The sequence below is a fragment of the Canis lupus genome, chromosome X (assembly GCF_048164855.1).
Source record: "Canis lupus baileyi chromosome X, mCanLup2.hap1, whole genome shotgun sequence".
Lineage (NCBI taxonomy): Eukaryota > Metazoa > Chordata > Mammalia > Carnivora > Canidae > Canis > Canis lupus.
The window spans coordinates 112,190,802-112,212,513 of record NC_132876.1 but is presented as its reverse complement, the minus strand read 5'-3'; the positions used below and the strand labels follow the sequence as shown (position 1 = coordinate 112,212,513).

General features: G+C 42.5%; 1 protein-coding gene across 2 annotated transcripts in view; it reads left to right on the top strand.

Moving 5' to 3' along the window:
- Positions 1-18,259, top strand: part of SYAP1 (synapse associated protein 1) — a 34,061-nt gene extending 15,802 nt beyond the window's left edge. Inside the window, exons 5-9 of one of the 2 annotated variants that reach the window (XM_072816604.1) lie at positions 2,489-2,628; positions 10,987-11,135; positions 12,538-12,596; positions 12,994-13,141; positions 15,402-18,259. In XM_072816604.1, coding sequence (XP_072672705.1) covers positions 2,489-2,628; positions 10,987-11,135; positions 12,538-12,596; positions 12,994-13,141; positions 15,402-15,529 — 624 coding nt within the window. In that variant the 3' untranslated portion in view covers positions 15,530-18,259. The remainder of the gene's footprint in view (positions 1-2,488; positions 2,629-10,986; positions 11,136-12,537; positions 12,597-12,993; positions 13,142-15,401) is intronic. The other variant, XM_072816605.1, reaches the window with a different exon arrangement.
- Positions 18,260-21,712: the final 3,453 nt, after the last annotated feature.

The following is a 21,712-nucleotide window of genomic DNA, read 5'->3' as shown; positions in this document are numbered from 1 at the left end:
GCTGTGCCCTTCGTGTCACTTTCCTACATAGAGCCTTCTAATCTCTCATAGGCTAAGATCTAAATTCCCTCCATTGGCTTCTAAGGCCCTTGGCTTTGCACACCTCTCCTCCCTTGTGCCCCACTGCCCTGCCTCCCAGCACTCCAGCCAGTTTTTTTTCTGGTATACAAGCAAGCTGAGCTTTGTTCTGCTTTAGTGCCTTTTGCTCACTGTCCCCTCTTTCTAGAACGCCACCCTGCACCATTCCATAAGATCTCATCTCACCTGTCACCTCCTCCCTCACCATCCTTTCAACCCTCCACCAATTACCCCATCTCCTAGCCTTAGCAATCTAAACCTTGGTCTGTCTCTTCCCAGTCCTCCACCCCACGATTGGAATGGAAACGCTCGGAGGGCAGGGACTCCATCATGCCCTGCTGAGCAGGTGGCATGGTGCCTAGAGCATAGCAGGTGCTGAATGGGCATCTGCTGAATGGGTGATGCCGTGAACGTTGCATATAGATACACCTACAAGAGAGCACCCAAGATTTCAGCATGGCCCAGAGGCTTTGAACCATCTTGAGTACAGCCTTTATGGTGGCTACTGAATTTGTTAAGGGATAGACTAAGTTGCTATAATAGAGAAATTCAAAAATACAGTAGGTTAAATGGGCTGTGACTTTGTCTCCCTCCCTCCTTCTGCCTCATGTAGGAGTCCAGAAGTAGATGGTCCTTGTAGGTGTGCTTTGCCCATGAAGTCATCTACATACCCAAGTATTTCCTGTCTTAATCCTATCCTATGCCAGCCTCTATGGTGTTGTCTGCCTTCTATATAGTGAAGCCAGCTCCCATGACCGTGGTTGCATTCCAGCCTGTGGGAATTGGGAAAGAGGTGGGTGGGCATGCCAGACTGTTTGAAAGATGAGACTCAGAAATTGTACCTATCACTCAGGCCTACATCCCTTTGGCAGCCTAAATTCACGGCCACTCATAGATGCCAGGGAGCCTGGGAAACCCAGTCTCTGGCTGGGTGGCCATATGCCCAGCTGGAGCTCAAGAGTTGTGATCCTAAAAGGAAGGAAGGAAGGAAGGAAGGAAGGAAGGAAGGAAGGAAGGAAGGAAGGAAGGAAGGAAGGAAGGAGGGAAGGAGGGAAGGAGGGAAGGAGGGAAGGAGGGAAGGAGGGAAGGAGGGAGGGAGGGAGGGAGGGAGGGAGGGAGGGAGGGAGGGAAGGAGTACTGGGAGATAATTTGCAATCTCTGCCATAGTTGCCTTACATTCTCTGATTAGCCAAGCACTAGTTGAGACAATTCAGAGCCTACAGCAGAGTAACCCTTTAAGCTCCTTGTGTTGGGGCACCCCTTACTTAGGACGTAATGCTGTCGTTAGGTAGTGGTAGAGAACTCAATTCAGCAAATTGTTTTTAGAACCTCCTCTGGGCCAACCTTGTCCTAGGACCGGAGGTAGATGAGATCTACCCTCTAAGACCCTGAAGGCTTACTAGACAGCTGCTAGATGAGTGCACACATAGCATCACTGCCTATGATGAGCACCGTAATGCAGCATGGTGATGAAGCACGGAGGAGAGGGGGGGCATCTCCCTGATTTTGGAGAGGGAAGAGGATGATCTCAGAAAAGCTTTCCAGAACTGATGACATTGGAGCTGAGTTATTGTCTTGGGAGGAAGGTGTGTAGATGTTTGGGGGATGTGAGGCAGGGTTTGAGATTCAGATAGGGGGCGTTGTAAGCATTTGGGTATGACTGGACTGCAGGATACAGGTGGAAGTGTGGATAAGGAGCCAAATCATGAAGACCTTTTTATACCTTTCTGATGAGTTTAGGTTTCATCTTAAAGGTGACAAAGGAGTCATTGAAGGATTTTAGTGATAGGTAAAACACATGTTTTTCTTGGGCAGGGTAGAAAGTGGGTTGCTCTGAGTAAGAAAAACAGGACTGGAGACAGCTGCAGCTGTAGAAATCCAGGTGAAACATGATGGGGCAATTTTAGACTTTGCAATTTTTAGGTTGGAAGGTAAAATAACTAAAATCCATTTTGGTTCAGGTTTGTTCTTGCTTTATTAATGTAGGAATTCTCAAAAACAAAAATACTGTTAAAATCTAACATGGGCAAGATGAGATGAAACTGACCGGTGCTGTTAATAGCCAGCTTCTAAGATTTGAGTAGCCAGTTTTCTAAGATTATTCAACACTAGTTTTCACATACCTAAAGTGCTCACTGAAACAGACGTGTTCATATGATTTCAAACTCTAATTTCAACTAATTGCATGATTGAATTTCCTGGTCTCCCACGAGGCTCTCTTCAGTTGAGACTGTTAAATATATGACAGGATCGGTCATTCTCCACTCTGGTCAGCCGACAGGTTAATGATACTTCAGTCGACTTTGTGACTGAAATCTTTAGAATTTGGTGTTTGTCAAATCAATGATGCATTGTTACATATTAATCACATCCTATGGTTTTCCCCATGTTTTTCCCCTTTTCATCAAAGGACAAGAGGAATTTCCTTCGTGACCCTCCAGCTGGAGTGCAGTTTAATTTTGACTTTGATCAGATGTACCCTGTTGCCCTAGTCATGCTCCAGGAAGACGAGCTGCTGAGCAGGATGAGATTCGCCCTTGTTCCTAAACTGTAAGCAGTATGTTCCTGAGCTGGAGCAGTGCTGTTCACACAGCGTGTACTTGCGTGTTCTAATGGCCTTGGTCGTATGCACAGTATCAGGGAAAAATTGTGGAATGGGAGCCAGAGCAGGTTCCTACTCTCTCTTCATAAAAAACAGGCTCTGTGGCCCTTCATCTTGCTCGCTCATGCTCTTGCTGTCCCCTCTGTCTCTCTGTCTCTGTCTCACTCACACACACACACACACACACACACACACACACACACAGAGCCATAGAATCAAAACTGAGAATGGACTTAATAGGAAATTTAGGGTGGAGATGAGATGTGCTCTTTTATCCCCAGTTAGAAGTGAGAACATAGTTCCTACAGAAACAACCAACGTACCCGTGTCTTCCAAATAAAACTAAGGTCTACAAAGCTCATCAGGACCTGGCCCACTGCTTTTTTCCACTCAGGCTCTGCCCTTTGGCAACGTGTTCCTGTCCTCTTTCCCACCCGAGCTTTTTCCTCTACCCAAAGGCCCTCTTCTCTTCCAAAAGTCCCTGCTTGTGCTTGGAGCTCCAGTGCAAGCATCATGTCTTCAGGGACACAACCCTGACAGGTATCAGCAGAGGCCCCCCACAGAGGTCCCTTTCCTTTCCCCTCTGCCACCACGGGCTCTTAATCACCTTTTTAAATTCCAGTTCCTTGTTTTCAATCTGCACTTTTAGTCCGCAGTCTTTCTTACTCTGAGTGTTCCTTTTTTAGAGCACTCTATTTTTGTTTTTAATTTTTTTAAATATTTAATTAATTTATTTAGAGAGAGAATGTACATGTGCACGAGTGGGGGGAGTGCCAGAGGGAGGAGTAGAGAAAGAATCCCAAGCAGACTCCATGCTGAGCAGGGAGCCCAATGCGGAGCTTGATCCCATGACCCTGAGATCACAACCTCAGCCAAAATCAAGAGTTGGCTGCTCAACCCGCTGAGCCACCCAGGCATCCCAGCACTCTATTCTTTTTAGATGGGTACGGCATCTTGCTGTTCTCTGAGAACATGAAGTATAGTTTCCTTGAAATACTCTTTTGTCTCAATGCTTTTCTTCAAAGCCTTCGTGTTTGTCTTGAGCTCTGTCGTTCATGTTGCAGGTTTTCCTTACCTGCCCTACATATCTGAGGGCACCGTAGTGAAGGAACACTTAGAGCTGTGCATTCCCACAGGCCTTTTGGAGAGGGAGGCTCAGTAGCCGAGGGCTAGGTGGCCTCCCCCAAGAGGACTCATCCACCTCCTGCCTGACCCCTCTCAGCCATGTCAGCTATCTGAGTGTGGAGTGGTTTAGCTCATAGTTAACTGTCACACTCTGCTGCATGAGAACACAGTCCCTGGCTGGAAGGGGCAGTGTGGGAGGCAGAGCCAGCTGGCCACTCCTTGCCACCATTCCTCTTGTCTTGAGCCAAACCTCCACCAGCCTTCAGAGATGCCTGGTACCTCCTGTCCCTGGGTCTTTCTGAGCCGATGCCTGGTAGACAGGCCTATTCTTTTTTTTTTTTTTAAAGATATTATTTATTTATTCATGAGAGACACAGAGAAAGAGAGAGAGAGAGAGAGGCAGAGACAAAGGCAGAGGGAGAAGCAGGCTCCATGCAGGGAGCCTGATGTGGGACTCGATCCCAGGTCCCCAGGATCATGTAGACAGGCCTATTCTTGCTGGCTGGCCCTCCTGCACACTCTCTGGTCGATGGAGTACATTACTATTTGCCCTTTACCTTTTTGGCTTCCGCTGTGGTTTCCTGGCCAATTCTCTTTGTCGTGTGGATTTTATCTACTTAATGTCTTTTCTATTATTTTAGAAGTGTTTTCAAAGGGAGCACAGATATATACATGTTCATTGTGTGCTTTGTTTAGCAGGCCAAACAGGGGTTTTAACAAATATTTGCTAGCCCTTTGGTTCATATGGGAGCAAAGATCTTCTGTCTGTGAGAGAACAAGTGTTCTTCCAGACCCGGAACAATAGTTATATCTAACCTTTTACTTATTTTTCCTTTTTAGTGAAACTCTTCATAATTATTAACATGTTGGAGGTGGATTTTTGTAGCCCTTCTCTCACTTCACCTCCTTTTCTTTTTGCTTAAAGATTTTATTCGTTCATTCATGAGAGACGCAGAGACACAGGCAGAGGGAGAAGCAGGCCCCATGCAGGGAGCCCGGATCCCGGGATCACGCCCCCGAGCCAAAGGCAGATGCTCAACCACTAAGCTACCCAGGCGTCCTTCTCCCTTCCCCCTCTAAAAAGAAAAACATGTGTTTTATGGCTAAAATCTCATTACAAATCTAATTCCTAGATTGTGTCTAAAGTAGCTATTTTTAGGGCACCTGGCTCTTGATCTCGGAGTCATGAGTTTGAACCTGACATTAGGTGTAGAGGTTACTTTACGACAAACAAACAAACAAATAAATAAAGGAGCTATTTTTAGTTAAGGACATAAAAAAATATATCATCTGATCTGTTCTTAACTATTATGCTCACAAAATCCCGAGAGTTGGCTTTTGAACAGTTCATGTATATATATCTGTTGGAAGCTCTTTCATCTCAGAATTCGGGGTTGCACCTATTCTGAATAACTGCCTCCTTCTTTTTTTTTTAAATTGCAACCTTTTTTTTTTTTTTTTTAAGATTTTATTTATCCATTCATGAGAGACACAGAAAGAGAGAGAGAGAGGCAGAGACACAGGCAGAGGGAGAAGCAGGCTCCATGCAGGGAGCCCAATGTGGGACTCGATTCTGGGTCTCCAGGATCACACCCTGGGCTGAAGGTGGCACTAAACCGCTGAGCCACCCGGGCTGCCCTAACTGCTTCCTTCTGAGATAAGAGTAACAAAGCTCTGGGGTTCAGGTGGCCTTTGCACCTAAAGGCTCCATCAACTTGAAGAACATTTGAATCACCTTGGGCCACACAGTGGGTTCCCTGCCAGTGCTGTTGGGACTGTCCAGAGGCCCGGGGACGCTGGGGCATGTGGCCTGGGGTACTCATGGCAGACAGGTAGCTAGCTTTGATTCCATAGTTTGAGTTATTGACAATTCTGGACTTCCTCTCACTGCTGAGAGTAATTTTAAAGTTCATAAAAGATTTGGAGAATTTGTATTTGGTAAATCATATTTCTAGTTTGTTGCTGGCTAGGTAAATTGTCTATTGAGTAATATGATTCCAGTTTCCTATTAATTCTGTTAGGGATGATTTAGAGATTAGGGTTGTCATTTTTTATAATTCTTTATCTGTTAGAAATGCTTACTGAAATATTTGTGGATGAAAGGATGTAATATCTGGCATTGCCTTAAAATATTCCATCCTACACCCAGAGAAAGGTGTGCGTGCAAGGGAGAGGGGCATAGATAAAACATGATTGGCAAAATATTGGTGATTGTTAGTTAGGTCACGGGTACATGGGCTTCTTTGTCCTAGTCACTCCATTTTTGTTTTTGTTGAAACTTCCATAATAAAAAAAATGAGCCATCACACACAAATCTAGGACTTCCCTTCCTGGCATGCAGAAGTGAAACTTTGAACACTTGAGACACTTTTTGTAAACAGAAGCCATCATTAGATAGGAACAATTTAGAAAATAAATCAAGGGACACCTGGGTGGCTCAGTGTTTGAGAGCCTGCCTTTGGCCCAGGGCGTGATCCTGGAGACCCGAGATCGAGTCCCTCATCGGGCTCCCTGCATGGAGCCTTCTTCTCCCTCTGCCTGTGTCTCTGCCTCTCTCTGTGTGTGTCTGTCATGAATAAATAAATAAAACCTTTTTAAAAAAAATCAAACACTCTGTATTTCAAAATACCTTGTAGTGCTTAACACTTCCCTGTAACACCAATGCTGGTATGAGACAGGGCCCTGCTCTCATATCACAGACACCCTCTGAGGCCTTCACTCTGATGGCAGTAGAGAAATCACAAGTCCTTTCCAGCCTTGGACAGTGACCTACGCCCATTGTTTCCCAGAGGATGTATATATCATTCTAATGCCTTAAAATTGTCCGTGAAAGCATAAGTGGTAAAATAGACATTTGGGAGTTGCTATATTCCATGGTTTTCTTTATCATAGGGGTCCTCAGAATCTTTATTATGTCATGGGCATTGTAACTCTGTCCAGAGGGTAACAGAACATTTCTTTAGTGTGCCTCTGTGACCTCTTCCTCTTATATCAAGAGGAAAGAAAGAAAGAAAGAAAGAAAGAAAGAAAGAAAGAAAGAAAGAAAGAAGAAAGAAAGAAAGGAAAAGAAAAAGAAAGAGAAAGAAACAAGAGGAAAGAAAACAGTCAAGATGTTTGTTTTTATCAAGAGAGCAAACATTGCCCATAATCTGCTGTAAATTGATGGTACACCTGATTCATTTTGGACATTTCATGGAGCTCAGACTTAAGTGACTTTAAAAATATTCAGGCAGCTCACTACCTCATGGGAAGCTAAACTCACTTCTGTCTGTGATGTTCATGGTTTAAGATTCTTGAACTTATCCAGGTAAAGACCTTAGTTCTTTTTTTTGTTTCCTGGGTATCTTCATCTCTGTACCCAGTCACCATCCAGGTACTTAACCTCCAAAAGTGAATTCTCCAAAGTGAATATAAAGTGTTGTCTAATTGCAGCACACTATAGTATATCTTGTGTTGCTTTTTAGGGATTTATTTATTTTACTTATTTGATGGGGCTCTGGGGCAGAGGGAAAGAGAATCCTGAAGCAGACTCCCTGCTGAGTGGGAGCTTGACCGTGAGCTCAATCCCAGGACCTGAGATCATGACCTGAGCTGAAATCAAGAGTCAGCCACTTAACTAAGCCACCCAGGCACCCTTTGTATTACTTTTTAATGCTGCCTAAGATTTTGTTAAGCTTTTCTAGCAGCTACAGCATACTCTCTTTTGGTCAGGTAAATGTGTGGTTGACTATAGTGCCTCACGACCTACTGTTAAGCTAGGTCTGCCTCCTGCTGAACTATTTCCAAGAGATGTTATAAGAAAAAGAGGTTTGTGAGAGCACGTGAGTTTGGGAAATGCTACTTGGCATTTACTTAACATAGTAAGAGCTTAACAAGTAAGAGGTCATTATTCCTGTGACCACCTGTGTTGGCAGATAACTTGGTTTATTCATCCCCGCATCACCTGGCATGGGGCCTGATGTATGTGGCACTCAGTATTAGTGGAATTAATGAAAGAAAAGATGGGCTGCATCTAGCAGCATGTCATCTTGTTACCCAGCCTAGCCCTGTGGATAATCTTGTATTTTACCTCTGTCACTTAAAAACCTAGCCTCGGGGCATCCCTGGTAGCTCAGTGGTTTAGCACCACCTTCAGCCCAGGGCGTGATCCTGGAGACCCGGGATGGAGTCCCACGTCAGGCTCCCTGCATGGAGCCTGCTTCTCCCTCTGCCTGTGTCTCTGCCTCTCTCTCTCTCCCTCCCTCCCCCAGTGTCTCTCATGAATAAATAAATAAAATATTTTTTAAAAAAACCTAGCCTCTGTTAGGGCACTTGGGTGGTTCAGTCAGTTGAGCATCCGTCTCTTGATTTTGGCTCAGGTCATGATTCCAGGGTCCTGGGATCGAGCCCCATGTTGGGCTCCCTGCTCAATGGGGAGTCTGATTCTTTTCCTCCTGGCTCTCCCCTTGCTTGTGCTGTCTCTCAAGTGAATGAATGAACAAATAAGATTCTCTCTCTCTCCCCCACTCCCTCTCTTTAAAAAAAAAATAAAGCCAGCCTCTGTCTCCTGGCCCAGCTTCACCATTCACAGATGTGACAACCATGTGTTCTTCTTGGGTCTTACCTGAGGCCTATTCTCATCCATAAGGCCGGGTCTCAGAATTTTCTCTTAGTTCTTGTTGATTTTTTTCTATTCCTTCCTTTTTCTAAGACCCCGCATCCCTTCTAGTAAACCAGGGGGTAGAGAACATTCTCCTTACCCCCTGGTTTGTCACTTCTATTAGGAAATGTTTTGGAAACACAAAATGAGTGACTCCTCCAGACAAAAAAAATACTCCACAGGTCACCAGCCCCATCGCTAGTTAGGTGATGGAGGTATACATTTTATGTTTTTGGTTGAATTTTGTTTTGCCTTCCACCCTTAGAATTTTATTTAATAGCTCTGAGGTAAGCATAGTCATCAATGTTGTTTTTTCGTTGTTTTTTTTTTAAGATTTTTTAAAATTTATTTATTCACGAGAGACACAGAGAGAGAGAGGCAGAGACACAGGCAGAGGGAGAAGCAGGCTCCGTGCAGGGAGCTCGACATGGGACTCAATCCTGGGTCTCCAGGATCAGGCCCTGGGCTGAAGGTGGCGCTAAACCGCTGAGCCACCTGGGCTGCCCTATTTTTTAGTTTTAAACAATCACACCTGGGGATCCCTGGGTGGCGCAGCGGTTTAGCGCCTGCCTTTGGCCCAGGGCGTGATCCTGGAGACCGGGGATCGAATCCCACGTCAGGCTCCCGGTGCATGGAGCCTGCTTCTCCCTCTGCCTATGTCTCTGCCTCTCTCTCTCTCTCTCTCTGTGACTATCATAAATAAATGAAAAAAAAATTAAGAAAAAATAAATAAATAAATAAACAATCACACCTTTATGTAAAAAGGTTGGAGGTATAGCATAAAAAGTTTTTTTTTTTTCACTCCTTTGAGACCTGATGCTCCATCACTCCTGAATGCTAAAGCATTCACTAAATACACTAAAGTGTGTATTTCCTGCAAACAAGTCTTTCTACATAACCACAACGTAACCCTCCAAATGAGGAAACAGTTACTCATGCATTATTGCCATCTGATTCCCAGACCCCATTCAAGGTTTCCCATTTGTCCCAGTGTCCTCTTTAGCAAAGGACTCAGTACAGGCTCACATGGTGCATTTCGTTTTTGTGTCTCATCAGTGTCCTATAATCTGTTGCACCCTATCAGGTGGTGTATGCTCCCATTTTGTCCCCTTTACTGCCTACACTGTGGGCACTTCACTTGATGAAGGTGGTTTCTGTCGGACTTTTTTTTTTTTTTTTAAGATTTTATTTATTTATTCATGAGAGACAGAGAGGCAGAGGCATAGACAGAGGGAGAAGCAGGCTCCCTGCGGGGAGCCTGATGCAGGACTCGATCCCAATCCCTGGACCAAGGATCATGCCCTGAATGAAAGGCAGGCATTCAACTGCTGAGCCACCCAGGCATCCCTCTGCCAGACTTCTTGACTGTGAAGTTACTTCTTTTCTCTTTGAAATTAATAAGTATTTTCTGGGGGAGGTACTTTGAACTCTGTAAAACTATTCCATTCCTCATCAGACTTGGGACATATTCATGTATTTATTTGTATCTGTATAGACTCACCATCCTGTCTTATGCAATGGTTATAATCGTTGCCATCATTATAAATGGTGTACAGACACCAAGATCTGAGCACTAGGCATGTTCATTGCTTATTGGGGTGTCACTATTCCTTGGTCCACTCAGTGGACAGAGCTAGGGAATATTTGTGTGCTCATGTATATTCACATACATTCTCTACTGAATGAAAACCATGTATTCATGGTGCTACCTCACAGCAGGGATCATTCTAGAATTTTCCCTTTCAATGTTTGTAACTCCCTTCTCTGACCACGAGAATCTTGGTTTCCACTCTCCTTAATATTTTTATTTAATTGATCAACCCCTTGCGTGTAACCAATCTTCCATTTTTGCCACCACCCACTCCCCTGCTCAGACACCCTCCTCTCCCGGCTCAGGCTGACATTCCCCATTCCAAGGCATCCCCATGTGGCCAGTCACCTTACCCTACTTGGTCCCTGGCACCCCCTGCCAGGTGATTCTCATATGCAGACAAGTTTGAGGACCCCTGAGGGTCCTCTGGTTGAACTGCACTTTAGTCTTTTTATCAGTCATCTCCCACCTCACTCTTACTGATCCCCAAGTTATTTGCATGCTGCCAGACATTTCCTTTCATAAGGAGCAACACCCACAATCCTTTCTTGTCACTGCTGGAAAGTTCTTAATCCTTCGGCAAACAGCAAATCCAGTGAAGTCCTGGCTGGCTGTGCTTGCAGTCTCCCAGGTTGATGTGCTGGTTTCACAACAGTGCCTGTTTGTTTTTGCTGAGGGCAATGTTGGTATCATTAAAATACCAAGAAATATGGAGGTTTCATTGGTGTTCTGTAAGTTGTCTTTTGCTGCTGTGGAGAAGATAGCTATTCTTTTTATCCTGTTCCTTAGCTTTTAGTTCAAAAGCAAGTAAAATCTCCTTTGAGCCTCACTCAGATTTGAAAATGCTTCTGAAAAATCATCTCTTCCCACCTCCACTAAAACAAATAACCCCCATGTGCATTTGCATGTGTTGCACGCATTCTCAAATGTGTTGTTGTCTGTCCTGAAAAGCGTGAAGGAAGAAGTGTTTTGGAGGAACTACTTTTACCGTGTCTCACTGATTAAGCAGTCAGCCCAGCTCACAGCCCTGGCCGCCCAGCAGCAGGCCGCCGGGAAGGAGGAGAAGAGCCGTGGCAGAGAGGAAGACTTGCCACTGACAGGTATATTCAGAGAAGACTTAACTCTGTGTTTAAAAAAAAAAAAAAAAAAAAGTTACTTGAAAAATATTCTTAGAGACTCTCATGAGCTTGTCATCTTGTAAGTACCAAAAATGTCATTGTCATCTACTGAAAAACTCTTTCCTTTCCAAAGGAATGTTCATTCTCATGCCCTCTCTCTGACCCTGCTCACACTTCTCCCCCAAGCTTTCCTTTCCTTTGCTTTCTTTTTCTTGTTCTTCGGGGGTTTTACTTCTTTTTATTTCTTCCTCGGCCACTGGTCATTTTCACATCTCTTTCCTTGCCCTTTACCCTGTAACATTTGATACCTTCTATCCTCTACCGATTCAGTCCACTGCTTTTCTTTGTTTCTCTGCCTCTCATTCAAGCTGATGTTCCCTAGTCCTGTACTCTGTAGAGCGGAACTAAGCTCCATTCCACTCCAAGTTACCAGTGTCTAGCTCAGACCTGGGCACCGTTACATTGCACGCTGGACTTTTACTGTGACAGTTGACCCCTGGTTGTTGGGGAAGTGTTCTATAATATCAGCAACAATTTAAGATCAATAATACTAATTAAAATAAGAAAGATATTAAAAAATAATAAGGTATTTTGGGTCATATTTTTAATGTTTCATGAATACCTGTGTATGGGTACTAATTATACCTACTAGAGGCTTACCTGTTCATGGAATTTTAAATAATTATGCAAAACCATGTATATTAAGGTACGGGTTGTACAGACCACTAGAAAAGAACCTGCCACTGCATTTCAGGTCAGGGAAATGTCATGAGGTTGCTCTACACAGTGAAATTTGGCCTTTTGCATATAGATGTCAAAAAAGAATCCCAATTGTCAATTATTCTTTACTATTTTTTTTCAGTAATTTTATTAGAAAATGCCATTTCACCAAATACTGCCTGTGTATCAAAATGGGCTTAAGACAGGATTCAGTAAAGACTATACACCTAGTGAGGTTTGTAAGATAGAAAATGTGGCCCAGGAGAAAGAGGGGAAGCTGTGGCTGAGTGTTGCACTTCACTTTGTGCTTCCTAGCATTCGTGACAAAAGGAAAATTTGACAAATAACTGAATTCTCCTTATCCTAAAAGAAAGAGCAGAACTATTCCTGAATTTGACTTCAGCTAACACTGGGGTCAAAATTTATTTCTTGTTTGGAAATCTTATATGAGGAGCATCAAATATGATGACCTAAAAAATATATATACCCCAAAGAAAGAGGTTGAAATATGGTCTCGCCTAGCTATTTCTTGAAAGCATAATATAAAAGCTCATTTCTGAAAATTATTTAGTATCATTGTACTTGTGGATATTTTAGTTGTTACTATAATATGTATTCAGAATTGAATCAAGCAATTTTTATCTCTTTTATTCTCACTTCTTAGAGGCAGTACGGCCCAAAACGCCACCTGTCGTAATCAAATCTCAGCTTAAAACTCAAGAGGTAATACAGTTTTACGTTGTACCTAGTAGTTGATGTCTGGAAATGAAGTAACTCATGTTAACTATCTCAGATCCCATTTGAAACTGCTTATGAATATGGGTCTTGTATGCTTTGAAGAAGAGGGGCCCAGCACTTGTCTAGTTAAGGACCTGTAGCTAAGACTTGAGGCAATTCCCTGGCATCAGGAATTGGACTGAATGACTGGGGTGACCCGAACTGTGAGAGAGCCTAGTAGATTCAGGCAGTAGCTCATCTGGCTCCAAAGCAACCAGTGCAGGTGAGATGACTGGAGAGCGGTGAGCTGAGCGTCTGACTAGCGGAGGAAGGCGATGAAAGGGACACTAAGCTAAATGCCACTTAAGAAAACCGTTCCCACAGCTCCTTTGTTGTATTTCAGGATGAAGAGGAGATTTCTACCAGCCCAGGGGTTTCTGAGTTTGTCAGTGACGCCTTTGATGCCTGTAACTTAAATCAGGAGGATCTGAGGAAGGAAATGGAGCAACTGGTTCTTGACAAAAAGGAGGAGGAGACAGCCATCCTAGAAGGTACCAGACAAACAAAATAGCTGTGCTCTTTTCTGATTCCGAAGTTGATTGGAGAAAATGTCATTCTGAAGCAGATATACAAACATATTGTAACTTACTGTGTTCTCCATTAGAAGGTGGATTCTTGCACACGTGACCAGACCTTACATCCCTCTGCCTTAAGCATGGCCAGGAATATAGAGAGGAGAAACTGAGCCCAGAGAGGATAAGTGATTGATCCAAGGCACCTCAGCTCTTTGAACATGTGGTTAGCAACAGGCGACAAAGAGTGCATACCCTTTCACTTAGAGACACTGCCCTCCAGCCTTCTACTTGGGCTTCTACTTTTTTTTTTTTTAAAGGTTTTATTATTTGAGACAGAGAGCATGTGCACATGAGCAAGGAGAGGGACAGAGAGAGAAGCAGACACCCCACTGAGCAGGGAGCCCAAATGGGGCTTGATCCCAGGACCCTGAGATCATGACCTGAATCGAAAGCAAATGCTTAACTGACTGAGCCACCCTCCCGCCTCTTGGGTTTATACTGTTATGTAGAAGATTCTTTTCCCTGCTGCTATGTGCCACAAGAGTACTGCTTCTGGGAAGGAGCAGGCTGCCTTTAAATAATAATAATAGGGGGCAGCCCCGGTGGCTCAGCGGTTTAGCGCCGCCTTCGGCCCAGGGCATGATCCTGGAGACCCGGGATCGAGTCCCATGTCAGGCTCCCTGTATGGAGCCTGCTTCTTCCTCTGCCTGTATCTCTGCCTCTCTCTCTCTCTCTGTGTCTCTCATGAATGAATAAATAAAATCTTAATTAATTAGTAATAATAATAATGATGATTTAGGGCACCTGGGTGGCACAGAGGTTGGGAGTCTACCTTCGGCTTGGGTCATGATCCTGTGTCCTGGGATCGAGTCCCACATCGGGGAGCCTGCTTCTCCCTCTGCCTATGTCTCTGTCTCTCATGAATAAATAAATAAAATCTTTAATAATAATAATTTAGAGACAAAGAACAAGCAGAAGGAGGGAGGGCTGCTTTCTTTGGCACATCAGGACAAATGACTGGCTTTCTACTGGATGAAAAGCAAAGGGTCGAGTTAATCATCATATGAAGAGTGTTTCATGAAGCCTTCTGAGACTTACAATGCACTAAGGAATCTGGCTTTCCCCTAGTTGTACAGAGAGCACCCTGAGAAAATTAGCCTCCCAGAGGTGAACCAGAACCCTGTTTGCACACTGCGGAGGGACTCTGGAGAGAATTGGGAAAAGAGGAAGGAAGAGCTTCTGGGGGAAAGAGAGGCCAGAAGAGAAGTGAAAACTTGGGCTTGCTAGGTGCCTCAGATTCCTTCTACCCTTACCTGTTTCTGATAGAGATGGCTGCCAGCCACCACAGAAGGACAATGGGCAAGAGCCCCATGTGTTCTAGGCGATAGCTAGAGTGGATTGTGCGTGGGTTCCCTTTTTGCCAGTGATGGCTAGTAGCACAGGCCCCACAGGAAACTGGAAGTTGCCCTGAGGCAGGATTCATAAGGTGCTGGCTGGCTGCTCCAGGCAAGCTATTCTTTTATTGAATTCCTGCCCAAGTTATAATTCAGAACACGTAATATTCTTTTATATATTCATTGTCTTGGCCCTCCAGCTAAATTATAAGTACCTCAAGGGCAGTTACACTTTGGATTTGTCACCGCACAGTACCTGACATGGAGTTTGGCACCCAGTAAGCCCCTAATAAATATCTATGACATTGGTGGTTGGCCATGCAACACACCGTGTCCTTTCCCTTGAGTCACCACTGCCAAAAAAAAATTAAAACACTTGGTTTTCAAGGTTTAAGGTTTGTTTGTTTGTTTTAAGATTTTATTTATTTATTTATTCATTCATGAGAAACACAGAGAGAGAGACAGAGACACAGGCAGAGGGAGAAGCAGCTCCATGCAGGGAGCCTGACACGGGACTCGATCCCGGGTCCCCAGGATCAGGCCCTTGGCTGAAGGCGGCACTAAACTGCTGAGCCACCAGGGCTGCCCAAAAGCAGAGGTTTTAATAAAGCAAAATAACACCTGAATGTCTGGCACTTACCTGATTTATCTTTCTAATCGTATTTCCCTTCGGTTACTGTTAAAATTTGGTCAGGTTTTCTGAGTACACACAGTGAGGAAGCTGGAGACATTAAAAATTACCATGGCTCGGACTTCCACAGGGAACTGTACTTGACCAAGTTCTTAAAAACAAGCATTGTGAATTCAAAGAGAATCTTTTCCTTCTCATTTGTTTCTTTCAGAAGATTCCGCAGATTGGGAAAAAGAACTGCAACAGGAACTTCAGGAATATGAAGTGGTGACAGAATCAGAGAAACGAGATGAAAACTGGGATAAGGAAATAGAGGAAATGCTGCAGGAGGAAAATTAGCGCTTTTCCTGAAATAAAACAATAATCCTTAACATTCTATAGTTGATATTAAATTCTAGATGACACTTGCTGAATCAGAAGGCACAAAAGATTGCTATAATTATGAAATTCAAGATTCTTTTTTCAAGCTGAAACTTGCCTTTTTTGCTTTTTAAAAAAAGTGTATAGAACAGTTATTCTAATAATCAAAAAGGGATGTTTTATGTAATATTTCTTTAATATAAGTCTAGTTAGAGATATTCGTGTAGTCACTATGGATATCTTTGCCACAGAAATGGAAGTAAAATTTTAGAGTTCTGTTTTCTGTGAGGTCAGAATTATAATTTATTCTTCAATTGTGGTTTTCTAAACATTTGTACTTCTTGTATTTTCATTGATATATGTCTGTTAAAGTACTTACTTAATGGATTGATAACAAAATGACCAAATTGTACCAAAGAACTTAGGAAGAGGCACTTTCAAGACTATTTTCTTGCTAGGTATTTTCTAAAATTCCATCTAAAATGCCAAAAGGTAAAATAATTATGTTGATTTTAATGGTATAAACATCATACAATTTGACATTGACAAATACTGTGTAAAAACATTTGTTTTTCCCTGGGGCCTTTTCTTTCTTGTGTTGTTGTTTGTTTGTTTAACTATACCACATTTAATATTGTTGCTTTCCTAAATTCCCCATCACAGTTTTTGTAGAAAGCGGGGCATTTTGTCCTTTTTATATTAATGACCTTCACAGGCCCATTCACCTTACAGTCTCTTTGTTTTTGTTTAAATCATCACCACATATAAATGTTTTAGCTTTGTCTTAATTAAACCTGTCAGTCCTTATAAAATTGTGTTCCTCTGAGTACAACTTCTGGAACTCACCACTTGTATCCTGCTACACCAGCAAATCCACATTTAGAGGATACGGCATTTTAAAAAAACAAGGTGGCTTAATGTCAGAACACTTCTGAGGCATTTGCTTCCTGAAACTTTGGTATTTTTAAAGGAAACTTTATTTCCTAAGAGGGAATAGAATTAAGACAATCCTTTATAGGAAAAAAAAAATAATAATAATAAAAAATCCTTTATAGGAAAATTATAAATCCTTTATAGGAAAAATGTACATATTTATATTCTTGACCCCATAAAAATTAATCCATGGTCGCCTGGCAAAGGTATAGTCAACAAGGCAACTGGGTGTGCCTCTAAGCTTTGCTCTTGTTTGTAGCTTGGTATACACACTTGTGAATGGGCCAGGCTGTCTCAGCTAGGATCCCTTGCGTTATAGCAATAAATTCATGTATTCTATGAAACCACTGACCCCATTATCAAGGGATTTCCACTTGTGCCACAGTTGCTGATTACTGAGTTTGGGTTCAGGAACGATGACTGGCAAGTTCTAAAATAATCCTATTGAAGAGGAGAAGTTTGGATTTTTTTTTTAAGTAGAGTTTTCGGGGGGGGGGGGGACATAGAAAATGTTTTTAATGGCAGCTTGGGTGGCTCAGCGGTTTAGCACTGCCTTGAGCCCAGGGCCTGATCCTGGAGACCTGGGATGGAGTCCCATGTCAGGCTCCCTACATAAAGCCTGCTTCTCCCTCTGCCTGTGTCTCTGCCTCTCTGTGTGTCTCTCATGAATAAATAAAATCTTTAAAAAATAAAAAATAAATAAAATGCTTTAAGTAGCTAAAAGTCCTGGATGTAAGCAGATCAAAATATGACAGTGCTTGGCTCTTGGTACATGCACTAAAATTCATATTGTTGAAAAAATACAAAAAGCAAAGCTTTCAAAGAAAGTTAAAAAAAAAAACCTAAAATGACAATAGACATGTTACAGCTGTTACTATCAACTTTACATGATATTCTTACTGCATTTTAAAACAACCTAATTGTGCATTGCTCCATGAAAATAAAAGGCTAAAATAAGATTTTATATACTGCATAAAAATACAGTTATACTCTATTTTTATGATTCCAAATGGAGTAAAATGTTGTGCTCGTATAAATGGTACAGGTAACTGAAGTGTATTCCTTTAAAGGGAAGAATTTGTAACCATGTTAGTTGGAAAATTAAGTATTATTACGTGCCTGGGGGATAGCCAGCAAGCTACACTGAGCATAAAAACACATAAGCTTCACACTGTGGGGATTATACCTCAGTACTCAGTGTGGCTCAGAAACCAGTGGTGGCCTGCCCTAGGAGTTTGCTAGAAATGCAGTCTCAGGCCCTGCCACAGACCTGCTGGCCCAGACTGCACTTTACTGAGACCCCCAGGGATTAGAATGGGCTTTACAGTTTGACACACTTTGGACTAACATATTAATGCCCTCAGGGCGGCCAAGGTTGCTGGTGCTTTTTACTTTTTACCCTTCCACTAGCATCCTTGGATGATGATTTTCTTTCTAGTTGGTGTTACAGATGCCTCCTTGGCTGTTCCAGTCAGTTCCTGCTGCCGATTCACCTTTCCACATTGCCAAATAGGAACCAAGCTCACATGAGGACCATGAATAGTCCTGCTAAATCAGATATCTCTAATGGCATACATTTCAAAGGAAAATGACAACACTACAGAGCACAGAGATAAGGGTCCCTGAGAACTGTTTCACATGTTCATGAGCTTTCTCTGAGGTTCTTGAGGGCTGATGTCCCCTGAAGGCTGGGCAAATTCGTGCACATGAAATCAAGTAAAAATACTTGAAAAGGTAATAGATCATCGAACCAAATAAAACTATGTCTTTAAGGTATATGGAGTCTTATTACACAAGAATTAAAATTGTTTATTTACAGTTACAGTAGTTTATGGCAAGCAAGTAAAATCCACTGATGCAGCCAGGAGCGGGTGCTCTGCTACAGGCAACTTAGGTACAATGTCAGAAACTCCTTATATGCAAAAGTAGCAACTTTTTATACAAAGTGGGAAATCTCAATTTGTAATTTTGGAAAGTCAAAACTAGAGAACCTGTTCTGTTAGGAGGTAAAGCAGTAGTGATACTTGTTACAGTGCTTTCAGATGCCCTACAGTAACTAAGATGGTTTTTCACAAATTATTATTACAAATAAGATTTTTAGGACATTTTAAAGGTTTACAAAAAAAAAAAAAAAGAAGAAGCTTACAATCACACCCAACTTGTCATATTTTATTTCCCTCCTTGACCACTTTGGTATAAAAACCAGGACTATGAATGCACTTGTATCATTTAAATAATTTGATATGGTTCTTTTTTGGTAATAGTGAGATTTTCCCTCCATTTTGAAGTAAGACCTTTAGCAAGTGTAAAAGTAGGTGCATTTAATTTTAGCCAATTTATGTTTCAGCTTTTAAAAATATAAGTGGTAGAAATTTTGATCCAATTTATATAATCAATTTTATTGGGAGGAAAATAGGCCTTTTTAATAAATGATTATTTCCAGACTATGTTGATAGGAAAATAAAATCACAGAATGCATGTTACAATACCCAAAAAAGATGGTGCTTAGAAAACTAGTGAGTCATGACAGATGACAAATACATATCCATGAAGCTTTAATCACATGCAGTTACATATTTCTCATAAGTCATCAATTGTTTATCTGGTCTTCACACTTGGGAGATTTGTTCAGATGAAACCGTTTATGATTTCAGTTGTTAAACTATGATTAGTTTTTAACAGCATTTTTTCAGTGCATTCTGATTTATTTCCAATATGAAAAAACTATATTCCATTTTGTTCTGAATAAATAAACCTCATTTTTAGCGATGAGATATAAGTTATAATGGTTTTTCCTGAATAACTAAAAATTCTCTTCCAATAAGGACCTGTAAATATTTTCAAAGTATCTGGTATGTAGGCTTCTATTGTTAGAATTAAAACTGCCTTGAGAAGTTACTGAGTCTTAAGAACACATCTTACTTTCACTGTAGACTTCTACACAAGTGCAATGGGTTGTCCTTCATGATAAAAAATCCTTCTAATCTAGTCAGCAGGTCTTTTACTCTAAAGCTATTGCAGGATTTTCCCCTCCTCCCAGTAGTGATAGTATATATTGATCTATCTTGTTCTATCCTAATAACCATGATGAGCACTGATTATGCTTTCTGCTGGCTAGAGCTAAAACTCACCGAGGTTAACCAGTTCTCAGTAAAGCTGGGGGGGAAAAATGTAAGCCTGTGGCCTAATAGGATCACCCAGCTGGTTTAGTCGGTAGAGCACGAAACTCTTGATTTTGGGGTTACGAGTTCAAACCCCACGTTGGGCCTAGAGCTTACTTAAAAAATAACAAACCTATGACCTTAAATAAATAGAGATAATAGATCAATTCAACATAATAGAAGATTTGGGTGACTACCACTAAAGTATCCCCATTATAATCATGAAAATAGTAAGTACATAATATTCTCCTCTGTCACACTGGACTTAGTGCAAAAATCCAGATACAGGGACACCTGGGTGGCTCAGCAGTTGAGCGTCTGCCTTCGGCTCAGGGCATGATCCTGGGGTCTGGGGATCGAGTCCTACGTCAGGCTCCCTGCATGGAGCCTTCTTCTCCCTCTGCCTGTGTCTGTGCTTCTCTCTGCGTATCTCTCATGAATAAATAAATAAAATCTTAGGGCAGTCCGGGTGGCTCAGCGGTTTAGCGCCACCTTCCACCCAGGGCATGACCCTGGACCCCCGGGATCGAGTCCCACGTCGGGCTCCCTGCATGGAGCCTGCTTCTCCCTCTGCCTGTGTCTCTGCCTCTCTCTGTCTCTCATGAATAAATAAAATTTTAAAAAAATCCAGATACTACAAAATGGCCACATCATTCAACAGTACTAACTCTTTCATGAAGACACTGCAGAGTATAAAGGTGAGGTGAGGACTGAGCTAAATTGTATCCCTCTACCAAAAGAGTATGGCACAAGATATAACATTGGGGCATCAGGCTGGCTCAGGTGGTAGTGGGTTTCTCTTGATCTCAGCGTCATGAGTTCGAGGCCCACAATGGGCCTGGAGTTTAAAAATGCCACCAGCAAGATTAGTGTTGTTAATTGAACTAACAGAGTCCTTGTGAAATTAAGGCATGAAAACAGCCACTACTAAATCTGGGCAACACACAAAAGTAATTTCATAACAAGAACATGGGATGCATGTCTTACTGTCCTTAGTACCGCACTTTTATTTTTTAAAGATTTTATTTACCTATTTATTTATGAGAGACAGAGAGAGAGAGAGAGAGAGGCAGAGGGAGAAGCAGGCTCCACGCAGGGAGCCCGACATGGGACTCGATCCCAGGACTCCAGGATCACGCCCTGGGCCAAAGTTAGGTGCTAAACCGCTGAGCCGCCCAGGGACCCCAGTACCACACTTTTAGAAATGGGCTAAGCCAGTGAATTTCTCAGCCTATGGCAGTGACCCTGCACTTGAGAACCACCTGGAAGCTTTCAAAATACTAATGCCCAAACCCCACCCTCAGTCTAACTGGTGGGGATATAGCCTGGGCATAGCGTTGTTTTAGTTTTAGTTTTATAAACTCCCTGAGTTGTTCTGAAGAGCAGCTGGAATTGCAAAGCTCTGGGCCTCAGGGAAAGACGCCTGGGGACAAAGATTTGTTTGGGCAAGATAACTAGGGAGCGGGCAGCCTGGGTGGCTCAGCGGTTGAGCATCTGCCTTGGGCTCAGAGCATGATCCTAGAGTCCCAGGATCAAGTCCCACATCGGGCTCCCTGCATGGAGCCTGCTTCTCCCTCTGCCTGTGTCTCTGCCTCTCTGTCCCGCATGAATGGATAAATAAAACCTTTTCTTTAAAAAAAAAAGATAACTAGGGAGCACTCAGTTGCTTCCTTAGAAAAATGAAAGGGTGGAATTGCTTGAGAGTTTTTGTTTAAGATTTTATTTAAAAAAAAAAGATTTTATTTTTTTAATTTTATTTATTCATGAGACACAGAGAGAGAGAGAGAGAGAGAGAGAGAAAGAGGCAGAGAGAGAAGCAGGCTCCATGCAGGGACTGGATCCAGTAGCCAGGTGGTAAGGAAGACATTTTGTTTCAGAACCCCAAAAGGCTCAGGAATTCCAAAGGTGTACCTCCTCTAAAGACTGAGGGAAAATTAAAAAAAAAAAAAAAAAAAGACTGAGGGAAAATTGATAGGGTGGCCCACTAGAGGCCTCTCCCACAATTTACAACTAAAAAATCATCAAAGAGTGGTATAAATGTATTATGAGCTACAGAGGCAAACAGATG